The 24,004-nt window shown below is 53.1% G+C and overlaps 10 protein-coding genes across 10 annotated transcripts in view; 4 read left to right on the top strand and 6 right to left on the bottom strand.

Moving 5' to 3' along the window:
* Positions 1 to 2,260: 2,260 nt before the first annotated feature.
* Positions 2,261 to 2,949, top strand: PpBr36_02810 (uncharacterized protein; the record flags this gene model as incomplete). Its single annotated transcript, XM_029889987.1, has 3 exons — positions 2,261 to 2,438; positions 2,573 to 2,666; positions 2,805 to 2,949. The coding sequence occupies 3 exons, from the start codon at positions 2,261 to 2,263 to the stop codon at positions 2,947 to 2,949; spliced, it is 417 nt and encodes a 138-aa protein (XP_029753817.1).
* A 489-nt stretch (positions 2,950 to 3,438) lies between these two features.
* Positions 3,439 to 4,286, bottom strand: PpBr36_02809 (uncharacterized protein; the record flags this gene model as incomplete). Its single annotated transcript, XM_029889986.1, has 2 exons — positions 3,439 to 3,922; positions 4,021 to 4,286. 2 exons carry the CDS (start codon positions 4,284 to 4,286, stop codon positions 3,439 to 3,441), a joined length of 750 nt encoding a protein of 249 aa, XP_029752911.1.
* A 1,569-nt stretch (positions 4,287 to 5,855) lies between these two features.
* PpBr36_02808 (uncharacterized protein) lies at positions 5,856 to 6,824 on the top strand (the record flags this gene model as incomplete). The annotated part of the gene is made up of 1 exon (XM_029889985.1): positions 5,856 to 6,824. The coding sequence occupies one exon, from the start codon at positions 5,856 to 5,858 to the stop codon at positions 6,822 to 6,824; it is 969 nt and encodes a 322-aa protein (XP_029752910.1).
* A 183-nt stretch (positions 6,825 to 7,007) lies between these two features.
* On the bottom strand, positions 7,008 to 9,240 carry PpBr36_02807 (uncharacterized protein; the record flags this gene model as incomplete). Its single annotated transcript, XM_029889984.1, has 6 exons — positions 7,008 to 7,112; positions 7,181 to 7,392; positions 7,457 to 7,874; positions 7,954 to 8,407; positions 8,489 to 8,851; positions 9,071 to 9,240. The coding sequence occupies 6 exons, from the start codon at positions 9,238 to 9,240 to the stop codon at positions 7,008 to 7,010; spliced, it is 1,722 nt and encodes a 573-aa protein (XP_029752909.1).
* Positions 9,241 to 9,997: 757 nt separating this feature from the next.
* PpBr36_02806 (uncharacterized protein) lies at positions 9,998 to 10,651 on the bottom strand (the record flags this gene model as incomplete). Its single annotated transcript, XM_029889983.1, has 2 exons — positions 9,998 to 10,322; positions 10,407 to 10,651. 2 exons carry the CDS (start codon positions 10,649 to 10,651, stop codon positions 9,998 to 10,000), a joined length of 570 nt encoding a protein of 189 aa, XP_029752908.1.
* Positions 10,652 to 11,120: 469 nt separating this feature from the next.
* On the bottom strand, positions 11,121 to 15,151 carry PpBr36_02805 (uncharacterized protein; the record flags this gene model as incomplete). Its single annotated transcript, XM_029889982.1, has 2 exons — positions 11,121 to 12,593; positions 13,964 to 15,151. 2 exons carry the CDS (start codon positions 15,149 to 15,151, stop codon positions 11,121 to 11,123), a joined length of 2,661 nt encoding a protein of 886 aa, XP_029752907.1.
* A 626-nt stretch (positions 15,152 to 15,777) lies between these two features.
* PpBr36_02804 (uncharacterized protein) lies at positions 15,778 to 17,921 on the bottom strand (the record flags this gene model as incomplete). Its single annotated transcript, XM_029889981.1, has 4 exons — positions 15,778 to 15,793; positions 16,088 to 17,058; positions 17,131 to 17,370; positions 17,862 to 17,921. 4 exons carry the CDS (start codon positions 17,919 to 17,921, stop codon positions 15,778 to 15,780), a joined length of 1,287 nt encoding a protein of 428 aa, XP_029752906.1.
* On the top strand, positions 16,060 to 18,947 carry PpBr36_02803 (uncharacterized protein; the record flags this gene model as incomplete). The annotated part of the gene is made up of 3 exons (XM_029889980.1): positions 16,060 to 17,420; positions 17,856 to 18,160; positions 18,322 to 18,947. 3 exons carry the CDS (start codon positions 16,060 to 16,062, stop codon positions 18,945 to 18,947), a joined length of 2,292 nt encoding a protein of 763 aa, XP_029752905.1.
* Positions 18,419 to 19,025, bottom strand: PpBr36_02802 (uncharacterized protein; the record flags this gene model as incomplete). Its single annotated transcript, XM_029889979.1, has 2 exons — positions 18,419 to 18,583; positions 18,624 to 19,025. 2 exons carry the CDS (start codon positions 19,023 to 19,025, stop codon positions 18,419 to 18,421), a joined length of 567 nt encoding a protein of 188 aa, XP_029752904.1.
* A 1,818-nt stretch (positions 19,026 to 20,843) lies between these two features.
* PpBr36_02801 (uncharacterized protein) overlaps positions 20,844 to 24,004 on the top strand; it is a gene marked incomplete at both ends in the record, with an annotated part of 5,166 nt that continues 2,005 nt past the window's right edge. The window contains 4 exons of the mRNA XM_029889978.1: positions 20,844 to 21,232; positions 21,314 to 21,554; positions 21,639 to 21,862; positions 21,965 to 23,998. Coding sequence (XP_029752903.1) covers positions 20,844 to 21,232; positions 21,314 to 21,554; positions 21,639 to 21,862; positions 21,965 to 23,998 — 2,888 coding nt within the window. The remainder of the gene's footprint in view (positions 21,233 to 21,313; positions 21,555 to 21,638; positions 21,863 to 21,964; positions 23,999 to 24,004) is intronic.

Here is a 24,004-nt window from a genome sequence, read left to right as displayed (position 1 = left end):
TCGATGGAGACGAGATGGTCTTGAATCGTACATTGTAGCAAAGCGTATAAACAAGTTGCTCGTCGGGATCTAAACTAGCGAGAAAAAAGACAATGTCAACACAAGTGCAAGTCCGCAGCTTAAGTCTAGTGAGTTTGGTCCGGATGATCGACCCCGTGCATCCTGGCCGAGTGCAGCAGTCTGCAGATACGAGGTGACACCTTCACGAAACCCATGAAGCGGCCATGGTGGTGGTTCAAAGACCAACGGGTCCATAATTTCTGTGCAGCTTTGATTGTGATTACTGCGGACGATGTGGTCCCTTTGATGGGCCTGCGGACCCAACGATGATCGCTTGCGGGCCGCCGATCCTCATTCGGACCCCAACGGCCCCTTGGCCTTTTCAAGGCAGGATGAAGCGAAATAGTCGACAGACGTGTGATTTCTTCTTGTATTTTCTTTTCTTTCCTTTTTTTTTCGTTTTTTTTTTTCTCCAATTCTCTTCCATTGCATGTTTTGCTGTGGGGTCGACTTCAGTAACAAGAGGGTTCCTTTCAATGATACCCCGCCGATCCTGCACGCGCTGCTGCTGTTGGTGATCGGTATCTCTATTCTGTCCAGGTTGCAAATCCTATCCGATTTGAGGACCTGGACTTGGATTTTTATTGGGTTATCAACTGCACATAAATCAACCTAGACTACAGTAATTTCCATTGTTTTCCCCATCTGCAAAACACAATCCCAAAATGTGATCACAGGCTGTTGACATCACGCGGGGTCCGATTCTGGATAGGGCATTGGCGGCATTGATCAATCACCGACCGAAAGCAATCGCCCAACCAGGCCTCTGGGCATGGAAGATTCAGCTGCAACCCTTTGTTCCCTGAGCCGTGACTTGCTGTCAGCCTGCATCCCGTGATCAAGTATAAAGCGAGGAAGCTAGCTCGACTCCACAGAGGCGCCTGGCCAGTCAGGACGAGGTTCCTGGATTTTTGTTTGCGTTGAAAACAGGCGAGTATGACAGCTCGAGATTCGATTCGTTCAACCGAAAACCAGGGGGGTGAAAAAGGGAAGCAAAACAAAACCAGAGAACAATGCGTCAGCACGCACAAGCACCGGAAGAGTGCCACTGTTCGGCACTTGGGCCACCTCGCAAAAGGAACACGTTTCCGCAAACCTGAGTGGACATTTGAGAAAGTCGGGTGGGTGGTTGCATGCTTTGACCTGGGTTACATTTGGGTTTCCTTGCCCTTTCAAGGGCCTTTTTCCTAGATGGGTAATTCGTCTGTAAGTCTGGCCATGTGCATGCCTTTTGTCGACGGATGGCACAAGCGGAAGCCGAGAAGCATCAATCGGTGATGATTGGCGTCTTTTCTTCTTTTTTTTTTTCTCTTTTTCTTTCTCTGAAAGCAGTAGAAATTTACAATACATAGCAAACTCGAATGTGTTGATGCACTTACCTATACTGGTTATTTAACCGGATGAAGTCAGATTGCATCCTCCGCTTTCTTGGAAGTGGCCTGATGCCCTTCAACCAACGTCACTAACGTCACTTGTTTTGGGGTCGAAAATGGGGCCAGGGCCATCAGCCACAGGCAGATTTGCTACGCAATTAAGCTCATTGCAGCTGCCTTGCACATTGGAGAGACAGAATCACAAGCCAAGCAACAGATACAAAGAGAGAGACAGAGGCAGAGAGAGGGGGGGCCTGCGTGATGTAAGTGCCCGAGGCACATACATAGCCGCCCGGTGCGATCCCATGCGTGTGGTAGCCAATGAGGTGACGAGGTCGCGACCACTTACAGCCACCAAAGATCAAAAGCCAAGGCCCAGTTCAGGTCACATCACACCGCAACCTATCCGCTGCATGTAAACCCACCCCTGGTCAACACTTTGCGTGTGCACGTCAAATCAGTTGGGCTTCACGCATCACCATTTGTAGAATTCACTTTCACTTACTCTGGGATGAGCGGGCTTGCGTTTGTTTGCGAGCGGTGAGTGGGCCGGCTGGAGTTGGGGGTCTCGTTCTCGTTGAGCGTGTCGTCTTTCGAGGTGAATAGTTGGGCAATTCCGCCGCATGTCATTCAGACCCCTTGTTCTATAAAAGCCTTCCTGGACCTCACTAGAAAAAGTGTGAACAAACTTGATATCTCGCAACCTGGACTTGAATTCTTCCTAAATCACTAGGTCCGACCCAGAAGTACGCCTAATGAACACCCTCTTCACGTCCTTGACATAGCCCCAAACAAAACAACAGCTTTGCTGTCCCATCACCGCAACAATGAAGCTATTCACTATACTCGTGGCCACGGCTGCTGCTTTTTCGAGCACCGTGACTGCCGCACCGGTCGAGAGCGTCACCAGGGCCACGGCAGCCTCAGACGCCTGGTTTGAGGGCTGGTCTGGAAAATCATTTACAGGCTACAAGAAACGTTACGAGGTTCAATGGGACACTTGCCGTGCGTTTTTGATCCTCCTGAATCACCGACACTGCCCTGAGCCTATCGCTTCCCTCTCACCCCCTTCTGAATATCTCCAGCAGCTACTCTGGCTTTTACTGACTTTTGATCACTTTCCACACACACACATACAGATGACATTCGCGCCGACTTCCCACCTGGGACGAGTGACGGCCTGTCCACGATGCAGATCGGCGACCAGGGAGTGACCGAGTGTACCATATACAAGTAAGCCTTGTCGTTCGGCAAAAAAAAAAAAAAAAAAAAAAAAAAAAAAAAAAAAAAGACAGGCGCCCGCCTGGGGTAGACAAAGTCCCACATACAGCTCGTAGTTACTAACCAGCGTGTTTCTCTCGTTTTGCTTAGCAATCCAAACTGCAGCGTACGGCCCGGCGAGGACAGGGACTGGGGTGACCGCCTGCAATGCAGCGGCGTCTACACCGATCTCGACGACCCAGAGATCGGCTGGGCCAACAAGGCCCAGTCCTTTAAGTGCTATCGCGTTCGGTGAAGAGGGGAAGAAGCCGGCGAGGGCATCTGGATTAGATGACTCGCTTGACGGGGTTGAATGACGGAGACGCTTCATTCTATTTTCTTTTTTCTTTTTTTCTCTTCCCCTTTGTTCTTATTACAATATACCCACATTCCGACCGCCATTTTCTTTCTTTTTGGGGCTCCAGTGTGAGCCTAGCAACAAGAACTTAGTCACGTCTTTGGGGAGAATTATGAGACCAATCTTTTGCGTCTCATATTGAATGTATATACACAGGCTTATAGAGACGCTAGATGATCACTAGCATTCCAATCACAAATGATCAAGAAAATCTAACAAGCAGCTCTCGGTTGGTGGGGTTCATAAGATGAACAGGAGAGCAGAGCAGAAAGAAGAAAGACGTGTCTATATGCATGTGAAGCTATGCCTATGGATGCTTGCAATAGCAAATCGTGATTTCCGTTGGGCAGTCCAGAGAAAAAAAAGAGCCAAGGCATAAAAGACATGTCACCTCCCTTGCATGCTATCAACCACCTGCTCCAGCCACCACAGATGTATCCGCGCATCGTCCGTCAGCTCCGGGTGGAAGCTCGTGGCAAACACGTTGCCCTGCCTGACTGCAATGATGTCCTTGTCATTCTGATCCTGACCCCGCGCCACGGTCCCCAACACCTCTACACGATCTCTGTCGCCCGCAGCGGCGTCGGACAAGATGGTCTCGACGACGGGCGCCCTGATGAAGACGCCAGGAAAAGGCCGCGCCGCCGCGGCGGAATCATGACCCTCGCTGCAACCTGAGCCAGCTTTGCCGTCAAGGAAGGGCAGATCGAGATCGGCCTGGAAGCTGTGCACCTGCCGACCAAAGTGGTTGCGGTGAGCGCGGACGTGCAGGCCGCCCACGAGCTCCTGGCCGCCCTTTTTCGCGCCCGTGGCCTCGTCTGCGAGCAGGATCAGGCCTGCGCAGGTACCCCAGGTTGGTTTGCGGTCGACCCTTTTTGTTTTGTTTTTCAGGTTGTTAATCTCGGCGAGGAAAAGATAAAATAGAGGAGAGGGGGGGCAACAGAAAAAGAAGAGAGGAACAAAACATACTTGACAAAATGCCTCAGGGGCTCCATCAGGTTGGTCTGCCTGGCCACAAACGCTAGCGTGGTGCTTTCACCACCCGGTATCACGAGGCCGTCGCACCGGGCCAGCTGGTCCGGCGTTCGGACCTCGAGAAATTCGAACTCGGGGATTTGCTTGGCGGTGCCATGACGGCTTGAGAACAAGGTTGTCGCCCTTTGCAGCAACTTCAGGTGCTCTTCAAAAGCGCCCTGGAGTGCCAGGACGCCGACTGTTACTTTCATCTGCGTCATGGGTATAATTTTGCTTAAAAATAATAATAATAAAAATAAACACCGCTAGCTGTGGGTAAAATGCAAGGGGATTCTTCGTGGTCGATGCAGAAAACACCCAATTATGATGAAAAAAAAAAAAAAAATGCAGCTGTCTTTGCTAGTCAATTAGGACCGGGGTCGGACTAGCCGGTGGATGCACGGCAGGAGATGTTATCAAAAGAGACAAGAGCCCCGAGGCAAATAGAAAATGCGCTACGTCCTGCCGAAAAAAAGAATGGTCTTTCAGAATGTCTTGGCCAAGTTATTGTTTGACCATGCAGGCGCCCTTTGGATGACAAGAGCCAGATGCGCTACGAAAATGCTGCATGAAAGGGTGTTGGGGTGGCCAAAACTGACCTTGGCGGCTTGTACCGGCAAAGGGAAACAGAAATGAGTCAAGTGCGGCCGCTAAAGGCCTTCAAGGTCGATCTGCGATGGGTAACCAAGTCAAAGGTACATAGCAAGGGGGCAAAAAACAAGAAGCAAATATGCGAACCGAGAACACGGGGATAGAGCCAGTGCAAGATGATGCACTATTCAAATCATCATGTCACCCCGCCATTAAGAGGTACCTGAGCAATTTTGATCGTGCACCACAGGGCGTGTGCCATCTAAGCCATGTAGAAGCCAGAGTCGGGTAATGAATGTTACGAGTCGTGATTAGAAATCCGGCTTCGGAATCCTCCTTTGTGCATGCTAGACCCGCGGTTCCTAGACGATAGCCCTCACCGTACGGTGTGTAACTGTATATGACGGGGCAAATAGCCCGTATTCCGACGGCCGTATTCCGCAAGAACAAACATTTGCTGCTCAGAGAATTTAATCATTCAACCGTTGTGCGTAGGGATGCCGAGCCGTCCGTCCATCATGGTTGGTGGACTAGCAGCCGGAAAAAAGTTGATTCTAGACCCTTCCCCGATCGAGAAAATATTTCTTCTTGCATAGCAATCGATATGACTCCCACGATTTCTTTGACGTGAGAGCAGGCGCCGACTGGCGGGAATCGGGGCCCTGATTTTTCAAGCCAAGTAGGCCAAAGCACCAATCCCTGATGTGCGTCCGATGATGGTCACCATTTCCGCCACTTCGTCCCGCGTTGGGTTTTAGACTTTTTTTTTTCTTTTTTTCGTCTCCTTCCCTAAGAAAAATTCCCCTCAGTACATGGCAAGCTGGTAAGCTAGCCATGCAGTAAGAGCAGTTCCGTGACCCCACAACGTATAACTCGCGCGGAATGCCTCAACTTACTTTCTATGTAATACGCTCCGGTGCATTTTCTGCCGTATACTAAGAGCGGGGCCCCGGCAACCACGATCGATGCAGGGTTCATTGGTCCTGGCGGGATGATATTTTTTTTCTCCCTCTGACTCTTTAGGTCCCAGGAACCCATTGCCGCCAGAACAAATTGTCTCCCAAGCGTCCCTCATTTTTCTGAATCTTTCCTCCCCATTCCACTTGATCTGTAGCAAGCAACCTTCATGCCAGAGTTGTAGACAAACAAAAAGATACTGAATCTTTGTCAGTGCACATACCTCATTTTACATATCAAACATGGCCTCGACAACCTCCACGAACGGCAGTGGCAACGGCCACCCCGCACCCGCCACGAATGGCAGCAACGGCACGTCCAACATCCCCAGCTTCGCCGTCAAGGCCGGTCTGGCCCAGATGCTCAAGGGCGGTGTCATTATGGATGTGACCAACGCCGAGCAAGCTCGCATCGCCGAGGAGGCTGGAGCCTGCGCCGTCATGGCCCTCGAGCGTGTGCCTGCCGATATCCGCCGCGATGGTGGCGTCGCCCGCATGTCCGACCCGGCAATGATTCGCGAGATCAAGGCGGCCGTCACCATCCCCGTCATGGCCAAGGCCCGTATTGGCCACTTTGTCGAAGCCCAAATTCTCGAGTCCCTCGAGGTCGATTATGTCGACGAGAGCGAGGTTCTGACGCCTGCAGATGAGAAATACCATATTGAGAAGTCCGACTTCGCTGTCCCCTTTGTGTGTGGCTGCCGAAACCTCGGCGAGGCCCTGAGGAGGATTGCCGAGGGCGCGGCCATGATCCGCACCAAGGGAGAGGCCGGTACGGGAGACGTCGTCCAGGCCGTGACCCACATGCGAACGCTCAAGGCCGACATTGCAAGGGCCAAGGCTGCGCTAAACGAGGGTGGCATGCCGGCGCTGCGGGCCATCGCGCGAGAGCTTGAGTGCGACCCTACGCTGTTGAAGCAAACAGTCGACCTGGGACGCCTGCCGGTAGTAAACTTTGCGGCCGGTGGAATTGCTACGCCGGCCGACGCAGCGTTGATGATGCAGCTCGGCTGTGATGGTGTTTTCGTCGGCAGCGGAATCTTCAAGTCGGGTGACCCTGCCAAGCGCGCAAAGGCCATAGTGCAGGCCACCACGCACTTCCGCGACGCAAAGAAGCTTGCCGAGTATAGCACCGGGCTGGGAGAGGCCATGGTCGGGATAAATTGCGATAGCATGCAGCCGTCGGAGAAGCTGGCGGTTAGAGGATGGTAACGAATCAACCCAAGCAGGTCTGAGCCAGCGGGCATCGATTTAGAAGTTAGCTGCGTCTAAAATTAAAACAATAGGATTAATAGGCTTCACAAATAGAAACCTGTCGAAACTAGTCGTATGTAAGCAGCTCTAAAATGCTGTCGAACCTCTAGTTGTGTTCGCGTCGCGCAGAATTGTACATCCTCAGTCGCGCCCAAGGTCATCGTCCGTTTCATTTTCGACAAGTCTGCTATTCGGCGGAGGAAAATGAGAAAACAGCAATACGATCATGGCGAGAACAGCGACGGCCTGGCAAAACAAAGATTGTCAAAATCCAGGCTAGGTAATAACTGTAGCCATTTCTTGAGCGCACATACCGCATTCAGGAAGAAGGTGAGATGTGCCTGGCCAATCTCAGATAGAGCGGAGAACACAAAGCCAAAAAGACTGAGAGTCGAAAGGCGCGCGATGTTCTCGACGATTGTGATGGCTCCGAGCGCGTCAGCACGCTGAGAAGACGGGCACATTTCCGTGATGACACCTTTGGCAGCGGGCGCGGTTCCTGAAGCAAATGGTAGGAGGCAAGCCACTATTGGCCCAGTTATTCCTGTCAGCAAGAATATCTGTCAGACAGTTTAATGGAATTTCCTCACCGATGTACATGTGCCAACCCTCGGTCGCATACGCCGAAACAGATGTGACAACAGCGTCGACAAGCAGGCTCCAGCGAAGGAAATACAGGTCGAAACCGCATCCAGCCGTGTCTTCCACAGGCGCAGGAGCCATGGGTTCTGGCGGCTGATCCTCCCCTTGGACCCCTGTTGGAGCATCGAACACTCTCGGCTCTGTCGGCAGCTCAAGAGGCGGGGTGTCGACCTCCGATGGCTGAGTAGCTGAGGCCTTGATGAACCATTTCCTACCCGAATCGATGATTTTGGGGAACATGAAGGTCAGGAAGATAGCTCTGATGAGTGCATTTGCCGAAGTCAATCGCCCGTTATCGGATTGATCGAAACCGAATGCATTAGTTGCGTATAGTTGCACGAGTGTTGTGACATAACCAGTAGCTAGCTGTGTCCAGTTTGGATGTCAACAAACACTTTCATGGGTTCTCAGAACAGTACCACCCAGGCTTCCAGAAAAGACGTACCACCCCCATGAAGACGCCGCAGCATAAGAAAAACACGCCGAAGTGTTTCTTGACCTGTCCGTTTGCCAGGCGTACTTTTTGCGGTGTCATTACCTTGAGCGGCGCGAAGAAGCCTCTTATACCCCTTGGAGCCTTCTTGCCCGCTGCATCGGCGCTTGGTGGTAGGTATGGGATAGACAGGCGAACATAAACCGTGGCTATGAGGAAGGATACGAATGCTGTCTCGAAAGGCCGCCTGATGCCAAATGAATCGCCCAGCATGCCGCCGACTAGAACAGGGGCGGGACGTGATTGTGTCAACAAAAGAGATTTATCAGAGTGCCAATCGAAGCCGTAGAACCTACCTAGAAAGCCGATCGCTTGGCCGAGCATAATCCAGCCCTGCAATTTACCAAAGACGGCTGTCCGCTGCTTGGGCTCAACCACTTCGCTAGCGATGGTATTCACAATAAGTCTAGTCACCTTGGGTCAGCTGCCACAGAACAAAAATGACGCAATAAAACACGTTCTTGAAAGTCGGGTTTGAAATACTCACATGTAACCCACCGGCCCCCCAAAGATGGTGATGACCTGCGTGACCTGGAGAGTAATGATGCCCTTTTGCCCGCCGAGGATCACACCCAAGATCTGGGTAGCCACCCGAATGGCAGGAATAAAGACCTGGATCATCAGAGCAGCCCGCGGCCCCAGGGTCTTGGACTGCCATGCCGAGATGAAAAGGTTAAAGGTTCCGCAGAGGGTCGTGCTCAGCGCTAGGATGGCCAGCTGGGCAGCGGTGCGCGCGGCGATCTCGTTGCGGTCGCACCGGTCTCTTCCTCCATGCTTTTCCTGATGCGGAGAATGATGCTCTTCATTATAGTACACATCGCAAACCATTTGGCGGAAGATGTAGATTATCCTGCGTCGTCCAGCTCGCCATTTCGTGCGAATATTCGTTAGCACCGGAGCTTACTTGGGTAGAATGGGACAGAAGTTGGCTCAGGTCGTATCCTTTGAGAAGGAACCGAGGACTGAGAAGGAAGGGGAAAATAAATAATGAAATCTAAAGATTTTTTTTTTTAAAAAAAAACAGAGTCTAGACTAATTGGTGTTTATTCAAGTAAAGTGGAAGACGCACGGGACTTGAGTATAGGAGAAAGAAAGAGTGATCAGGAAACCAGCCAAGAGAACACGGTTGGCGGGACTCCATGTTGGCCAACGTTGCTTCTTGGGGGATCCTCGATGAGGATCAGGGTTGAGAAGAGGAGTCGACTCGTCCAAAGCCGGGGATGGAGCTGGAGGTGCCATTGATATAAGCCTCGTAGCCAATGATTTTTTTTTTTCTCTTGGTCACTGAGTCTATTTGGGAAAGAGTTAAGCATCAAGAGACGGTGGAGGTGGAAAAATATTGTGCAGCGTGAGGAATCGTCGGTTCCGCTGGCGATGGGGGTACGGTACACATTGCCTGCCGGAATGCAGAGTGCCCCACTGGGAATTGCCTGCCGGTCAGGACGTTATCCACCAAAGACCCTCTGAGATAGCAAGTGTGACCCGACAAATAGTGAGCGGAATGGGCTGGCTTTTGTTCTGTTTCCTTTTTCATCGCTCGCCGCTTTCGCCGGTATTCGGACTTTCTCCGAACCCACTTAGGAAATGAAATTGAAATCGCATCATCTGGCCCATGACTATGCTGACTACTATTCTGTAAGTGATGTATGTGGTGGATCATCATGTTAAAAAAAGAAAAAGAAAAAAGCAATAGAATTAGGGTAAGCCTGAGTTTGGTTGAGGCAAGCACCTGGCAAGACTCAGACGCGCCCTGGAATATAGGTTGTAAGATCGCCTTCGTAGCTCTTCTCAGTAGCATGAAAACCATACTCAGATCGAGACCCTTTTGACGGTGAATGTCCTGTTGCCCTTGTTATAGCCACCAAAGTATTATCTCGAGAAGATGCTCGAGTGGCTATTCATCATTTGAATAGGAGTGTTGAACCAACTGGGCATTACTTCTTATTCTCAACATACCATAGTACCACAATTATTCATCTCCACATGCCACATACCATCACTCCTTGCCCGAGCGGCATTGCCCATCATAGAGGATCTTGTGCTCCGGCGCCTTGCCCCCTCGGAATGGTATTTGCACCAGCACCGTCGCTTCATCGCTCGGGAACTCGGTAAAATGCCCTCTGATTGTGCTCACAGCCTTGATGTCCGCTGCGATGACCATTGAAGACACCACTGACCCCGGCATCAGGTAAGCCGTGTGCGTCGTCTCGGGCAAGCCGGCCACCGTCGAATCTACCGCCAGACTAGGCGTGGACGACGACTCGTTGGCAACAGGGGCTGGCGCCGTGACCCGTATCAACCCATTGAGGACCATTGTGAGTCTAGCAGACCACATCATGTTAAATCGGCAGAACGGGCAAATTCGCACAACGCAGGCAACTTGGTCCGAATGCGGCAGAACCTACAGAACATTGGGAGCCCAGGCCTCGCCAACAGTCGTGCGCGGCTGGATGATGGACCATGTCGCCATGTCCATGTCGCCCAAGTCGTAGTTCATGGCTGAGCGGGCTTCTTCGGGAATCGAAGCGAGCTGCCAGCATTGTATCACTGAGATACCATCGCGGGATGAGAGAGCGGTGACGTTCAGAGGGATGACCTCACCCCAGGCGACTGCGTTCAAGAACAAAATATATAAAAATGTGGTTATCATTGTTTAACAACTTGTTCGTACTTTGGTAGTCTGGAAGGATTTGAGTGGAAATAGCCCTTTTTTTTTTTTTCCCTCAACGTCAATACATAAGACGAACATGCTGATTGCTCTGTATGAGGTTCGGCCTTTTTTTGTTGGCGATTATTTGCCGAGGGGCACGAGGTAACCGAGCACAGATTGCCCATTAAACAATGCACCCTCAAGCCTCCCACGTCAAGCAGCCCGATTAAATCCATGAACCTGGAACTCAGCTAAAGTAGCACAGGCTACGCTCTGAGGGGTTGCGGCATCTCAACCTTCTAACCCTCGATGCCAATGTTTCCTAAACTCCAGCGCCATGCATTCTCCCATTCGAAATTAGTATCATCACTTCAAGCTGAGGTCAAAGCAACCGTCCTGATTTTTTTTTTTTTTTGTGGAGAAGGTCAACGGATTCAAAGATTGAACTCGAACAACGGCTGCAAAGGTTTCACCTCCTGCCACGCCCTTGACCGCCTCCCATCATGCCACCCATCTGCTTCATCATGGCCGCCATGTCCATGCCGCCGGGCATGCCACCACCACCACCACCGCCAAGCATCTTCATCAGGCTTCCCATATCCGGCATGCCGCCGGCACCGCCGGCACCACCCATGCTCTGCAACCTCTTTTGCATCGCTGCGAGTTGCTGCTGCTTGTTTCCACCGCCCATGGCCTGCTGCGCCCTTTGCATGTTCTTCATGTTGCCTCCCATCTTCTTGGCCATGCCGGCCATCATCCTCTGCTGCGTCAGTAGATCCTCGACCTCGCGCACATGCGTCCCTGACCCGCGCGCTACCCTCGTCATCCTCGTCGGCTGCTCCGTGAAGATTTTGCCATCGCTGTCGAGCTCCTTGTCCGTCATCGAATCGCAGATGTAGATCATGCGCTTGAGCTTGCCGGTTCCTTCCTCGTCGTCCATTCCCTGCATCATGTTGCTCATGCCGGGGATCATGCCCGCCATCTTGGACAATGGGCCCATCTTCATTATGTTCTGCAGCTGGTCGCGCAAATCCCTTATCGTGAATATGCCTTCGGTGATGTGTTTTATGGTGTCCTTTTGATCCAGTTTGAGAGACTGCACGTGCTCCACAAGCCCTGCCATATCTCCCATGCCCAGTAACTTGGAGATGAACTGCTGCGGCGCGAAACGCTCCAGATCAAGCATGTGCTCACCCGTGCCGATGAACACTATAGGGGTGTGTGTTGCCGCAACCGCTGATATCGCACCACCACCACTTGCGTGGCCGTCCGTCTTTGTGATTATGATGGCTCCGAAATCAGCCGCCTCCTTGAACGCCTTTGCCTGCGCCTCGGCCTGCTGTCCGATGCTCGCGTCCAATACCATGATTGTTTCGTCTGGCTTTACCGCCTTCTGGATATCCATCATCTCCTGGAACAGCGCCGACTCTTGCCTATGCCTTCCCGAAGTATCGACGATAATGACCTCGAAGCGCTCCTTCTTAAACTTGTCCACACCCTCCCTCGCCACGACCGCGGGATCCGTCTCGGTCAGGGAACCGTAGTATGGTATCTTGGCCTTGGTCGCGTTCTGCTTCAATTGGTCGAATGCACCGGCTCGGAAGGTATCGGCGCACACCAGGCAGGCCTTGAAACCCCTGCTCTGGTAGTGCCTCGCCAGCTTCGTACACGTTGTCGTCTTTCCGGCACCCTGCAGACCGACAAACATGATGACGTTTGACTTGCCCTTTTTCGGCTTGAAGGGCTCGGCGTGGGGGTCAACGAGGCTGACGAGCTCGTCGAAGACAGCCTTTTGAATCAGGCGCTTCTTGTTGACGGCGGGCGGGAGCTCCTTGAAGTTGACGGTTGATTTTATCGACTTGCGCAGCTGGCCGACGAGGCGCACGTTGACGTCGGCTTCGAGAAGCGCGGCGCAAATCTCTTTGAGCATGCCATCGAAAGCCTGTGGTCAGATGCTGTTGTGTTAGTCGCCAGTTGCCATGGGGGAGCGATTCTCGATACAGTTTGAGGGACAGGAAGGCGGGTATGCAGGGCCGCCCGACTTGCCTTCTCATCGAGATTTGGGGCGCGCGTCAGGTCTGACACGGCGGCATTGATGCGCCGCCCAAGATCTTGAAGAACCATGCTATTGGAAGCGACTGCGTCGCCGTCGCAATGTTCGGAGAAAAGTTGGCGACGACGGTATGCGTGTTGATTGTTTGCAATGTTGGTCGCTGTCGGCCGTGGCTTCAGTTGGCGCTGTAGACTGGTGGGGCAGGCATCGCTTCAGGCTGTCCCTGGGCCCCGCGCGTTTACCGCCCACAGTTTGTAGTCACCCTAACCCGAAGACCATCCTTTGCCACTTGCATTCATGTGGAGAGAGCCAAGGAAGAAGAAAAACACCGTCACGCTGCTCCGTACTTTCGTCAAACAAGCGCTGTGTACCACACACAATTCCATGCTTTGAAATGCCCGTTCTCGACAGCGAGAGTGATGACCGCCGACCGTATGTCATGTTTTAAGAGCGCCCTTCCAAGACTGAGCATAGACGTCGGTAGCTTGTTGACGAACATACATTTGCTATCAATTGTTATTCTCTCGAATGAGGTAGACAGCATCTTCACCATAAGCGCGCAACTTTTCCACCATGACCTCGTCAACCGCACCACGCACAAATCCAAACCGAGCCCAGAAATGCTGCGTACCATAGACGGAAATCAAGGACGTACTGCTGTACTGTTTTCCAACAGCAAGCAATGTATGGATGCACTCGTCTGCTAGACCTTGCCCGCGGAACTCTGGCAGAATCGCAACGTCGTGGATGTAGTACTGGTCTGCGTCATGTTCTATCTGACCTAGCAGGCTGTCGAGTGCAGGTGCCCTGTTTTGACGGATGGGGTGGGAGATGGCGTAGCCGCAAACTTTGGCCTTTTCGATGTCGACTAATACCAAACAGCCACCCGGAAAGAGCTGTATGCGCTCTTTGTAGACCCAGTCACTTTCTGGTAGGGATGGATGCACCACACCGCTGACTTGGAGGAGACCAGGAATGTCTCCTGCACTTGCTTGACGCCAGACTGGCATTTCTGAGATATTTGAAAGGCTGCAATCAAACCGAACACCAAGTTCACTAGACTTGTGCTGTGAATTTGAGGCGCGTTGTGTCTAGAGGACTAGGAGCAGCTGAGCCTCCAGACGAAGCGGGAGAATGACAGGGCAGGGATTCCCAGCTTGTCGTGCCCACTTTAGGGATTGCATCTATCAAACTCTAGCCTCGCCTACCCTGCACTCACCAAACAAACGCTGGGAATAACTCTAGCCTCTTGCGCAAACCTCCTGCCTGAACCCCTGATGAAGAGCCAAGACAGATGGCACCATAGGCGGCAGGATCTGAACGAAACAAGTACCGCAAGTCTCGGCCTTGGGATCGATAAACCACATTATACTCATCACGCCACCCCACATGATAGTCCCAGCATTGACGACGCCCTCACGCCCCTCAAGGCAGACCATGCCTGCAAAGCTCCACGACTTGCGCAGGTCATCCGGCAAGCCCATACCCACCGTCCGCGAAACAAAGGGCGATGACTGGATCCAGGCGTTCAGCGAGTCTTCGCATTGCTGATCCAGCTGCGGACGGAACATTTCAACCCACGACGCCTCGTTCAGCAGCTTGCCGTCCCGCCGCGCAACAGCCTTGATGAATGCAAAATACGCCGCCGGGGTAGCATACGAACCGCCACCGCCGAGGCAGACCATCGCACCGAACGTCTGGTCGAAGCCAGGAAGATCTTTGGCCGGCGCGGCCAGAGTGTTTTCGTCCAGTGTGCTCATGTCGCTCTTGCGAGCCTTGGAACCGGGGTAGCTGTTCGGGGAGAATGTAAATTCTCCTTCGGCTATCCCCAGAGGCTGAAGGATGCGCTCAATCAAGAGCTCGTCGAGCGTCCGTCCTGTCAGTCTCTCGATCAACAGTCCCGTCAGGTCCATGCTGGAACTGTATCTCCAGCTCGAGCCGGGTTGATACGTCAAAGGCATGGACGTCTTTTCTTCCGCAGTCGCGCCCACCCAAGGCTGCTCGCCGCGTTGCATGCGCCACTTGGCAAGGTCCGGGTTGAACAAGTCGTACTCGTTACCCGACGTGTGTGACAGGAGCACCCGCAAAGTGATGGGCACCTGAACGGGCTTTATGATGGGCTCGTCGGTATTTTCATCAAAGCCTTCGAGTACGCCATGGCTGCCCATTTTGGGCAGCAGGCGGGCAACCTGCTCGGGATCGTCCAGGCCGATGAGTCCGTCCTGAACGACCTGCATGGCCAGGACCGCTGTCATGAGCTTGGTGCAAGATGCTATAGCAGCTACTGTGTCCATATCGAAGGCTGGGTTGCCGAGCTGTGACTGGGACCGGACGCCGGCAGCGTGGGAGTAGATGGTCTCGTCATTCTTGGCGGCAAGCAGTGCAAAGCCAGGAATGAGGCCTTCTTCGACCGCATTGGCGTACTTTTGGGGGAAGTCGTAAGTCATGATTTCTTGTGACCCGTGTCTGTCAGGAAATGGAACGAGGAGTGAGGGGTTTCAGATCGAAATGGCTAATTGCTGGCCGACATTTAAACTACAGCGAGGCGTTCGAATTACTAGCGAGGTGGGTTTGTCAAGGTGGATACAAATTAGCCGCCTTCGGCTGCTATAACCGTCAAAACGTTTGTTGCAGGTCTATGTGATCGTGTCGAAGTTTGCGAGGCCTCCACAGAGGACACACATGCGAGAACCGATGCTGGTCGGTAATGCAACATGTCTTGTATCTTTTGTCAAGATGAGGTAACCAACTTTCTGTTGTTGACAACCATTCAAGCGTTTATACGTGGGTTTATGTGGCCGTTCCAAAGTCTGCGGGGCCCACGCAGACTATACAGATTCGAACTAACAAACCGTGCTTGTTGTGCTCGACTAGGCTACGTGTTTGTCATTCTCTGCCTAAATGGGCTGTAGTCGGTAAACCGGTCCACCCACATGCATCAAAGGCGCATGTGCGTGATACAAGACAGGAATCTCGGTTGTCGAGCTTGTGTGATATACTCGTTTTCATAAATTCTAGCCACAATGACTCAAATAGGCCATATGTGGCTCGCAGTCCTTCTTTTGCAAACTGTCTAGCTCCTCGAAATTCTGGGAAATTCTGCTGTATAATGTTTGTGGTAAGAATGAAATATTCGTCAGAGGTTGTAGAAGAAAGCTGTAGCTGTTTGCCAAGGGTTCAAGCCACTTACACCTTTACAACTGCCATTACAGGGTTAGGGCTCATCTTGCCTAATATGTTGCAGTTGCAGGCAAGATGTGGCCTTTTCTAGGTTAAAAGCGACTAAACCACATGGGGCTTGAATTGGGAACTCAACAGAGAAGAGAGGCGTCTTATAGGCACATAGTGTGTCACCATGACTAACAAAAGGAAACCGTACATACTGATACTCAGCCATCCGCTGACTGGCCACATAACGCCGATGCTGAGCGTGGCAGGCGCCCTCTTGCCACAGGGCTGGGACGTTGGATTCATCGGTCCTACGGCCCATAGAGACAAGATCGGGTCCGCGGGCTGCGAGTTCTTCCCGCTCAGAGGCAAGGCGGACATTAACGACCTGGTAGGAACCCAGGCCGCCCTCTGCGATGGCGTTGGTGGGCGTGTTTCGGTCCACATGCGCCGCATCCTCTCGGACACGCGGGTGCAGTGCTACGATACCATCCCGGATCAATGGGAATGCATCAAGGAGGTCCTGTCCGCGCTGCACGCCCGCGACGCGGACAGGCAGGTCGTGGTGATCTGCGAGGCGTTTGTGCACGGGATCCTGCCTCTCAAGTACGGCGCGGGGCTCCCGCCGGGGGTGCCCGAGCCCAGGACCATCTGCGTTTCGGTGACGCCGCCCATGATCCGGACGAGGCTGCAGCCGCCGTTCTACTGCGCGCTGCCGTACGACCCTTCGCCGGCCGGGGAGGCCAGGGCCGCGGAGCTGTGGGATGAGTGGGGCAGGGGCGTCGGGGCCGAGATGGGGTCGTACCTCGACGCCAAGATCATGCAGGCGGGCGGGAGGCGGAGGACGAAGCAGCTCTTTCTGGAGGGTGCCAACTACACCTGCCACGACTCGATTCTGCAATTTGGGTTGGGGAGCTTCGAATATCCGCGCGATGACTGGCCACCGGGGCGATTTCAATTCATCGGTCTGCCTATGCCGAAGGGTCGCAGGGGTGTCAGCGAGGCCGAGGTCAGGGATATACCGTGGTGGAAGCGCTTCGTTGCCAACGCAGAGCTGCCGGCCCGGGAGCCGACCAGGAGCAAGGTAGTAGTCGTGACTCAGGGGACCGTCGAGGCGGACGCGAACGAGCTGATCGTCCCAACTCTGCAGGCAGTGACTCGGCTGGGCCAAGAGGAAAGCATGAGACTGTTTCTCGTGGTAATACTTGGGATGAGGAATGCCAGTCTACCTCCCTCGGTGCGCACGGTGCCTCCAAACGTCGGCGTCGTCGACTACCTCCGGTACGGTGCGGTGCTCCCCTACGCCGACGTCTGGGTGCACAATGGAGGGTACGGGGCGGTCTCGCAGGGCATCGCAGAGGGCGTGCCCATGATCGTGGCTGGAGAGGGGCAGGACAAGGCGGAAAACGCGCGACGGGTTGCTTGGTCCGGGATGGGTCTGGATCTCAAGACCGCCAGGCCGACAGCGGAGCAGGTAGCCAATGCGCTTCTGGAGGTGCTGCGGGATGGGAGCCAATACCGGGACAAAGTTAATGACGCGCAGAATCAGTTGAAACTTTACAACTTTGAGGACACTATTGACCGGGAAGTTCGGAAACACATCATGATATACGTGTGAGTTTAGCTTTGCGGGACCCCCTGTCTAACGGGGGGTTCCGCAAAGCTAAACTCTCAAGTAGTAGAGGAAAGATTTTTCTGTTTGGGGAAGAAGAAAAAAAAAAAAAAAAAAAAAAAAAAAAAACCTGGTTCCATGGCGCGAATTTCGCTGGGCGATTGTCATGTTTTGAGTTTAATAAGAATCTTCTCATGCACCCCGCACTGGTTGATGGTGGGAATATTTACAGTGGCGTGGACATTAATAAGCCCCTCCAAGTCCAGTCAAGTCAGCGACATTTTCTTCAGAACTTGCAGACTCGTGTGTACTCATCATCAATCAGAGATAGTGTTATAGTACTACCTCGGAGAATACCTTTAATCATACAGCCGTACCCCATTCACAGCGATACTCCCCATCCACCTTCTCAAAATGGCAATCGCACCACTGCGCATTGGCTTTGTGCCGGAGCACTTCTCGACGCCGCTCCACTTTGCCCAACAACACTTTGGCCTACAGGCTGATCTGATCCCTTTCCCTTCCGGCACGGGACACATGATCACCGCCATACGGGCTTCAGAGATCGATGTCGGTATCGGCCTGACGGAGGGATGGATTGCCGGCCTGGGAAAGGAAGACGTCAAGGATGATGGCGGGTATCGTCTGGTGGGCACTTATGTCGAGACGCCACTTTGTAAGTTCAAACGGGTGGACATAACGGGTGGAGTGGAAACGGAAGAAGGAGACAAATAAAAAATGCGTAAAACAGTTCAGTAAGCAATTGTGAAAAGGCAGAATGCTGACTGCAGGCGCCAAACAAAAAAACAAAAAAAAAAAAAAACAAAATACGACCAGGCTGGGCAATCTCGACGGGCACCAACCGCTCGGATATAACATCAATCAGCTCACTCAAGGGCGGCAAAATCGGAGTGTCCCGCATCGGTTCCGGCAGTTACGTCATGGGGTTCGTGCTGGCGGACCGCGAGGGGTGGCTCCAGCCTAACGTGAGTCCCTTTTCGCAGACGGTGGTGCTCAACACGTTTGAAAATCTGCGCAAGGCCGTCAACTCGAGCGAGGCAGACTTCTTCATGTGGGAGCACTTCACGTCCAAGAAGTACTACGACAGCGGGGAGATCCGGCGGGTGGGTGAGATCTACACGCCGTGGAGCAGCTGGAAGATTGTGGCATCGACCAAGCTCCTCGCGGGTGGCCAGCGAGACGCCAGGGTGACGGACCTGCTGGGCAAGCTGGACCAGGGCATCAAGTACTTCAACGAGAACAAGGAGGAGGCCGTCAAGTACATCAGCACCGCCCTCGACTACTCGGAGGAGGACGCACGCGCGTGGTTGGACACGGTGAAATTCCCTGCCAAGACGGATGGCGTCAAGGAGGAAACGGTCGACAAGTGCGTCAACATCCTGCGCAAGGCGGGCGTTTTGACTGCTGGCAAGGGGATGGAGCCGAAGCAGATGGTGGCCTAAAGATTGCAGGCTTGGCAGTTGGGCCGGCGGTGTTTGTTCCGGCGGCACATATGCTTTTGCAACGGGGAGCCGAGCCATTCAACCCGTTTCAATGCATCAAGAATGAATGGCAGAGTATGTGCCGCAGTCGTACGTTCTAGCGCTTCATCGAGGGTGGCTATGCCTTGAGTGATTTTAACCTTACCTTGGAGCATGACGCTATCATTGGTGTGGTTTGCGGACGCTTCCGGTGAGAAGAAAAGAAAAGTTACCGGCCTAGTTCTTGGCATGCATGATTTCAATTCAAAGAGGCGGCCTTTTGATTTCTACAACCAACATCATTTTGGCGTGTGTACATGCGCGGCTGGTCAATAAAAAAAAATCACATAATAGTATATATATCTAAGCATCTAGACACGTCAATTGTGACTCGACTTGGTCTCAAGTCAGCATGGACACGATGTACTGCAGCAGCTATACTAGCCTGACTTTTCCGACTACCCCGGCTCGCCTAGCAAGAAAGTATTCCATCAAAAAAAAAAAAAAAAAGAAAAAAAATAAATAAATAAATAATAATAAGCGCCATGCATTAATGAACCCATGTAGCGTCAGCTTAGAGTCACATCTCAGCGAGTCCAGCCCAGCTGAGAATGACAGCTCAAGTACGACCTACCGGATATAATTACAGATTATGAACGGAAAGCATGCACCAACACATCCTTGGCTATCCACCATACTCCATGCCACGACATCACGATTCGACTGAAGCAATCAGGACGTTTCGTACGGTGACCAATAAGCTCGCTGCCAAATATCATATTACATATTCAAACCCCAGAAATATTAATGATTACGCCAGCCTTAATGTACTGCGTCTCTCTTCTTGTCTCCACCACGCGTTACTGTGTAGTTACACACATAATTCTCGTTCAACAATTGGCCCTAGTTGACCTCGTATAGGCTTTGCTTCTGGGAAATTGGGGGGGCTAAATTTTGTTTCAAGAAACTCGAGGTACAGAACAGTGTGGATTTATCCCTGCTGCTGCAGTGCATCTATCTGCATGGTGCTTTCTGCCCTACCGGTTACCATCCATTCGGGACGTGCCGGTGTGCTTCGAACTGGCCTCGACCCCATCGGTTAACCTCGTTCACATGAGACCCTCGTTTGTTTGTCGACCTATCATGGGGGGCGTTTATCCAGCTATGAATTGTACCGCGTGCCAAGTATCCGTGCCTTTCTTGTCCTACGGGATCACCGGGACTGAGCTGTGCTATGCTGTGATTTCTATGCACCGCGGCTCCCAGCTAACTCGAAAGGGCCACAGATGTAACAGTGTTTGAACCCCAATTGAGGCACACGGTGCAAGGCAGCAGTAGATCACCTCTCTAGTCTCGAAGAAAACCAGAGCCATCATCATAGGCTAACGCCTAGGATCTCTGACGGAAAAAAAGATGACTTGCCCGGGCAAAGCCGATGGGAGCCTCGGCTTGGATTGCTGACGTGTTGGTATTCCTAGGCTTCTGCGACAAGCCCGTAATGAGCTTCTATGGACAGCACAGAATGGTTGTATGGTAGCATCCATCCTGGTGTGGATCATCGTCATATCACTTACTGCCTGCGGCAAAGTCGTGGCTGAGAAGAGCAAGAATGTCTTTTTTTTTTTCAGCCGACTTGCTCCAGGTACCTTGGCTATGTTATGTACCTTATCTTGTATGGATTTGGATTCCTTGATGCTGCCCTGGCTAGTATTAAACTCTGACGCCTCCTTGGCTCTATTTAAACCCTAGCCCTTCTTTGGACTAAATTTCCCTAGGTGAGGATATATATGTCTACCTGGTCAGTTATTGTCAACCGACCGCCAGCTCAAGATCCTCGAGTGCATGCCTTGATATTTGATCCGTGGGAGAATTCACAAAATGGCGCCCAACAGCAGCAGCCCATCTGACCCTCCATCATCATTCTTCCAAAAGCTCGGGGCATTTCTAGGGTTGTTCAGAAAGCCTCAGCCACCTCAGCCAGAATACCCCTATGTCCCTGGCAACAGCGCTCGAGAAGAGCAGACAGATATAGCCGAGGACATTCAGAAGCTTGGATTCAAGGATATTGAAACTCTGCTTCTTTATCTCAATTCCTCCGTAAAAGGGGTCAACGACGACAAGCAGCTGCTCCTCGAGCGATTGATCCAGTTACTGTCCAAGCTGCCTCCGACGTCGACCAATGGCAAAAAGGTGACAGACGGACTTATCACGGCACTATGGGAAAGCCTAGACCATCCTCCTGTGTCGAGCCTCGGTGAGAAATACCGGTATGTATTATTCCTGGATCAATCGACTATATGGGGTATACTCGAGCTGTCCTCCGACTGAACTGACTGTCAAACCGCCAGATTCCGTGAGGCCGATGGCTCAAACAACAATATCCATAACCCCACGCTGGGAACTGCAGGTGGCCACTATGCAAGGTCGGCCAAGCCCATGGTCTACCAGAACCCCAACCCACCGGCGCCCGAAACCATCTTCGATACGTTGATGGCGAGAGATCCGACCAAGTTCAGGCCACATCCGAACCAGATCTCTAGCGTGCTCTTTTACTTTGCGACTATTATCACCCACGACATTTTCCAAACCGTAAGAGAGCGCGAATCATATCCACCTAGTCGTTTGTCTTTTGATGTGATGCACTTGCTGACATTTTTGGTTTCCCTGTCAAAGTCGTCGAGGGATCCTTCCATAAACTTGACCTCATCCTACCTCGATCTCTCTCCGCTCTATGGCAGAAATCTCCAGGAGCAACTGTCTGTGAGGGCCATGAAGGGCGGACTACTGAAGCCCGATACCTTTTGCTCCAAGAGGGTTCACGGGTTTCCTCCTGGTGTTGGCGTTCTTTTGATTATGTTTAATCGATTTCACAACTACGTCGTCACGTCACTAGCCAGGTGAGAAAGATTTTTTTTTTCTTCTCTCTTCTTTTTCTTCAAATGCTCCTCCTTTTGCTATTTGATAGCCAAATCACGAGTTCTGACACCTTTGGCAAACAGGATCAACGAGGGCAACCGCTTCAAGAAGCCCGCAGGAGACGACACCGCCGCTTGGGAAAAGTACGACAACGACTTGTTCCAGACCGGGCGGCTCATCACCTGCGGTCTGTACGTCAACATAATTCTGGTCGACTACGTCCGCACGATCCTTAACCTGAACCGAGTGGACAGCAGCTGGATCCTCGACCCTCGCACCGAGGAGGGGAAGAGCTTGCTCAGCAAGCCAACCCCAGAGGCGGTAGGGAACCAGGTCTCGGTGGAGTTCAACCTCATCTATCGGTGGCACTGCGGCATGTCACAGCGCGATGACAAGTGGACCACCGACATGTTGACCGAGGCGCTCGGCGGCAAGGATCCGGCCACGGCTAGTCTGTCCGAGTTCTTTGGGGCGCTCGGCAGGTTCGAGGCCTCGTTTCCAAACGAGCCGGAGAAGCGCACCCTGGCTGGTCTGAAGCGCCAGGAGGATGGTACTTTTGAGGACGAGGGCCTGATCAAGATCATGCAAGAATCGATCGAGGAGGTTGCCGGCGCATTTGGGCCAAACCATGTCCCGGCCTGCATGCGTGCCATTGAGATCCTCGGCATGAACCAGGCCCGCGCCTGGAACGTGGCCACGCTGAACGAGTTTCGGGAGTTCATCGGGCTCAAGCGCTACGACAGGTTTGAAGACATCAACCCGGACCCCAAGGTCGCCAAGCTGTTGGCCGAGATGTACGGCTCTCCCGACGCCGTCGAGCTGTACCCCGGCATCAACGCCGAGGCACCAAAGCCCGTGGTCGTCCCTGGCAGTGGCCTCTGCCCGCCATCGACGACGGGCAGGGCGATCCTGTCGGACGCGGTGACTCTGGTCCGGGGCGATCGCTTCTTCACCGTCGACTACACCCCGAGGAACCTCACCAACTTTGGCCACCAAGAGGCTGCCACCGACAAGACGGTCGACAACGGCAACGTCATCTACAAGCTCTTCTTCCGCGCCTTCCCGAACCACTACGTCCAGAACAGCATCTACGCCCACTTCCCCTTTGTGACACCCTCGGAGAACAAGAAGATCATGGAGAGCCTGGGCCTCTCTGGCAAGTACTCGTGGCAGCCGCCGCAGCGCAAGCCAGCGACGCACATCATCCGCTCGCACGCGGCCGCCGTCGAGATCCTCAACAACCAAAAGGACTTCAAGGTGGTGTGGGGCGAGAGCATTGGGTTCCTGACCAAGGACCCGACGGGAGAGAATCCGGGGTTGGGATTCGCGCTTGCTGGCGACGCGTCCGCCAACCGGCAGAGCAGGGAGCAGTTCATCAAGTGCATCTTCTCGCCCGAGGCGTGGCAGGACGAGGCTAGGCGGTTCTGCGAAGCCACGACCTGGGATCTCCTCAGGCGCTACTCGGCCAAGGTGCAGGACAAGGGCCCGCATCTCGAGGTGCACACGCACGAGGTGGACGTGATTCGCGACGTCATCGGCCTCGCCAACGCCCGCTTCTTTGCCGCCGTGTATTCGCTCCCCATCAAGACCGAGGGCAAGGAGGGCGGCGTCTACAGCGACCACGACATGTTCCGCGCGCTGATGCTCATCTTCTCGCCCATCTTTTGGGACAACGACGTGAGCAAGTCGTTCAAGCTCCGCCAGGACGCCCGTGCCGCGACGCAAAAGCTGGGCGCCCTCGTCGAGCAGCACATTGAGGAGATGGGGTCCGTCTTTCACAGTTTCAAACACTCTCATGCGGCCGTCGTCGGAAAGGCCGCCAACGGCAGCGGCATACATCAGAACGGCGGTGAACTGCCGCCTACGCCCATCTTGAAGAGCTACGGCGACCTCATGCTTCGTCGGATGGTCGAGGCCTACGGACAAGGGAAATCGGTCAAGGAGGCCGTCTTTGGTCAGATTATGCCCTCCATCGCTGCAGGCACCGCCAACCAGACGCAGATCATGGCGCAGTGTCTAGACTATTACATGTCGGATGACGGAGCCGAGCACCTCCCCGAGATGAAGCGTCTCGCCCACCTGGACACCCCTGAAGCTTTCGACACGCTGATGAAGTAGTAGGT

Source organism: Pyricularia pennisetigena, chromosome 3 (assembly GCF_004337985.1).
Source record: "Pyricularia pennisetigena strain Br36 chromosome 3, whole genome shotgun sequence".
Lineage (NCBI taxonomy): Eukaryota > Fungi > Ascomycota > Sordariomycetes > Magnaporthales > Pyriculariaceae > Pyricularia > Pyricularia pennisetigena.
The sequence above is the reverse complement of the archived record's forward strand: the minus strand, read 5'-3'. Positions and strand labels throughout refer to the sequence as shown.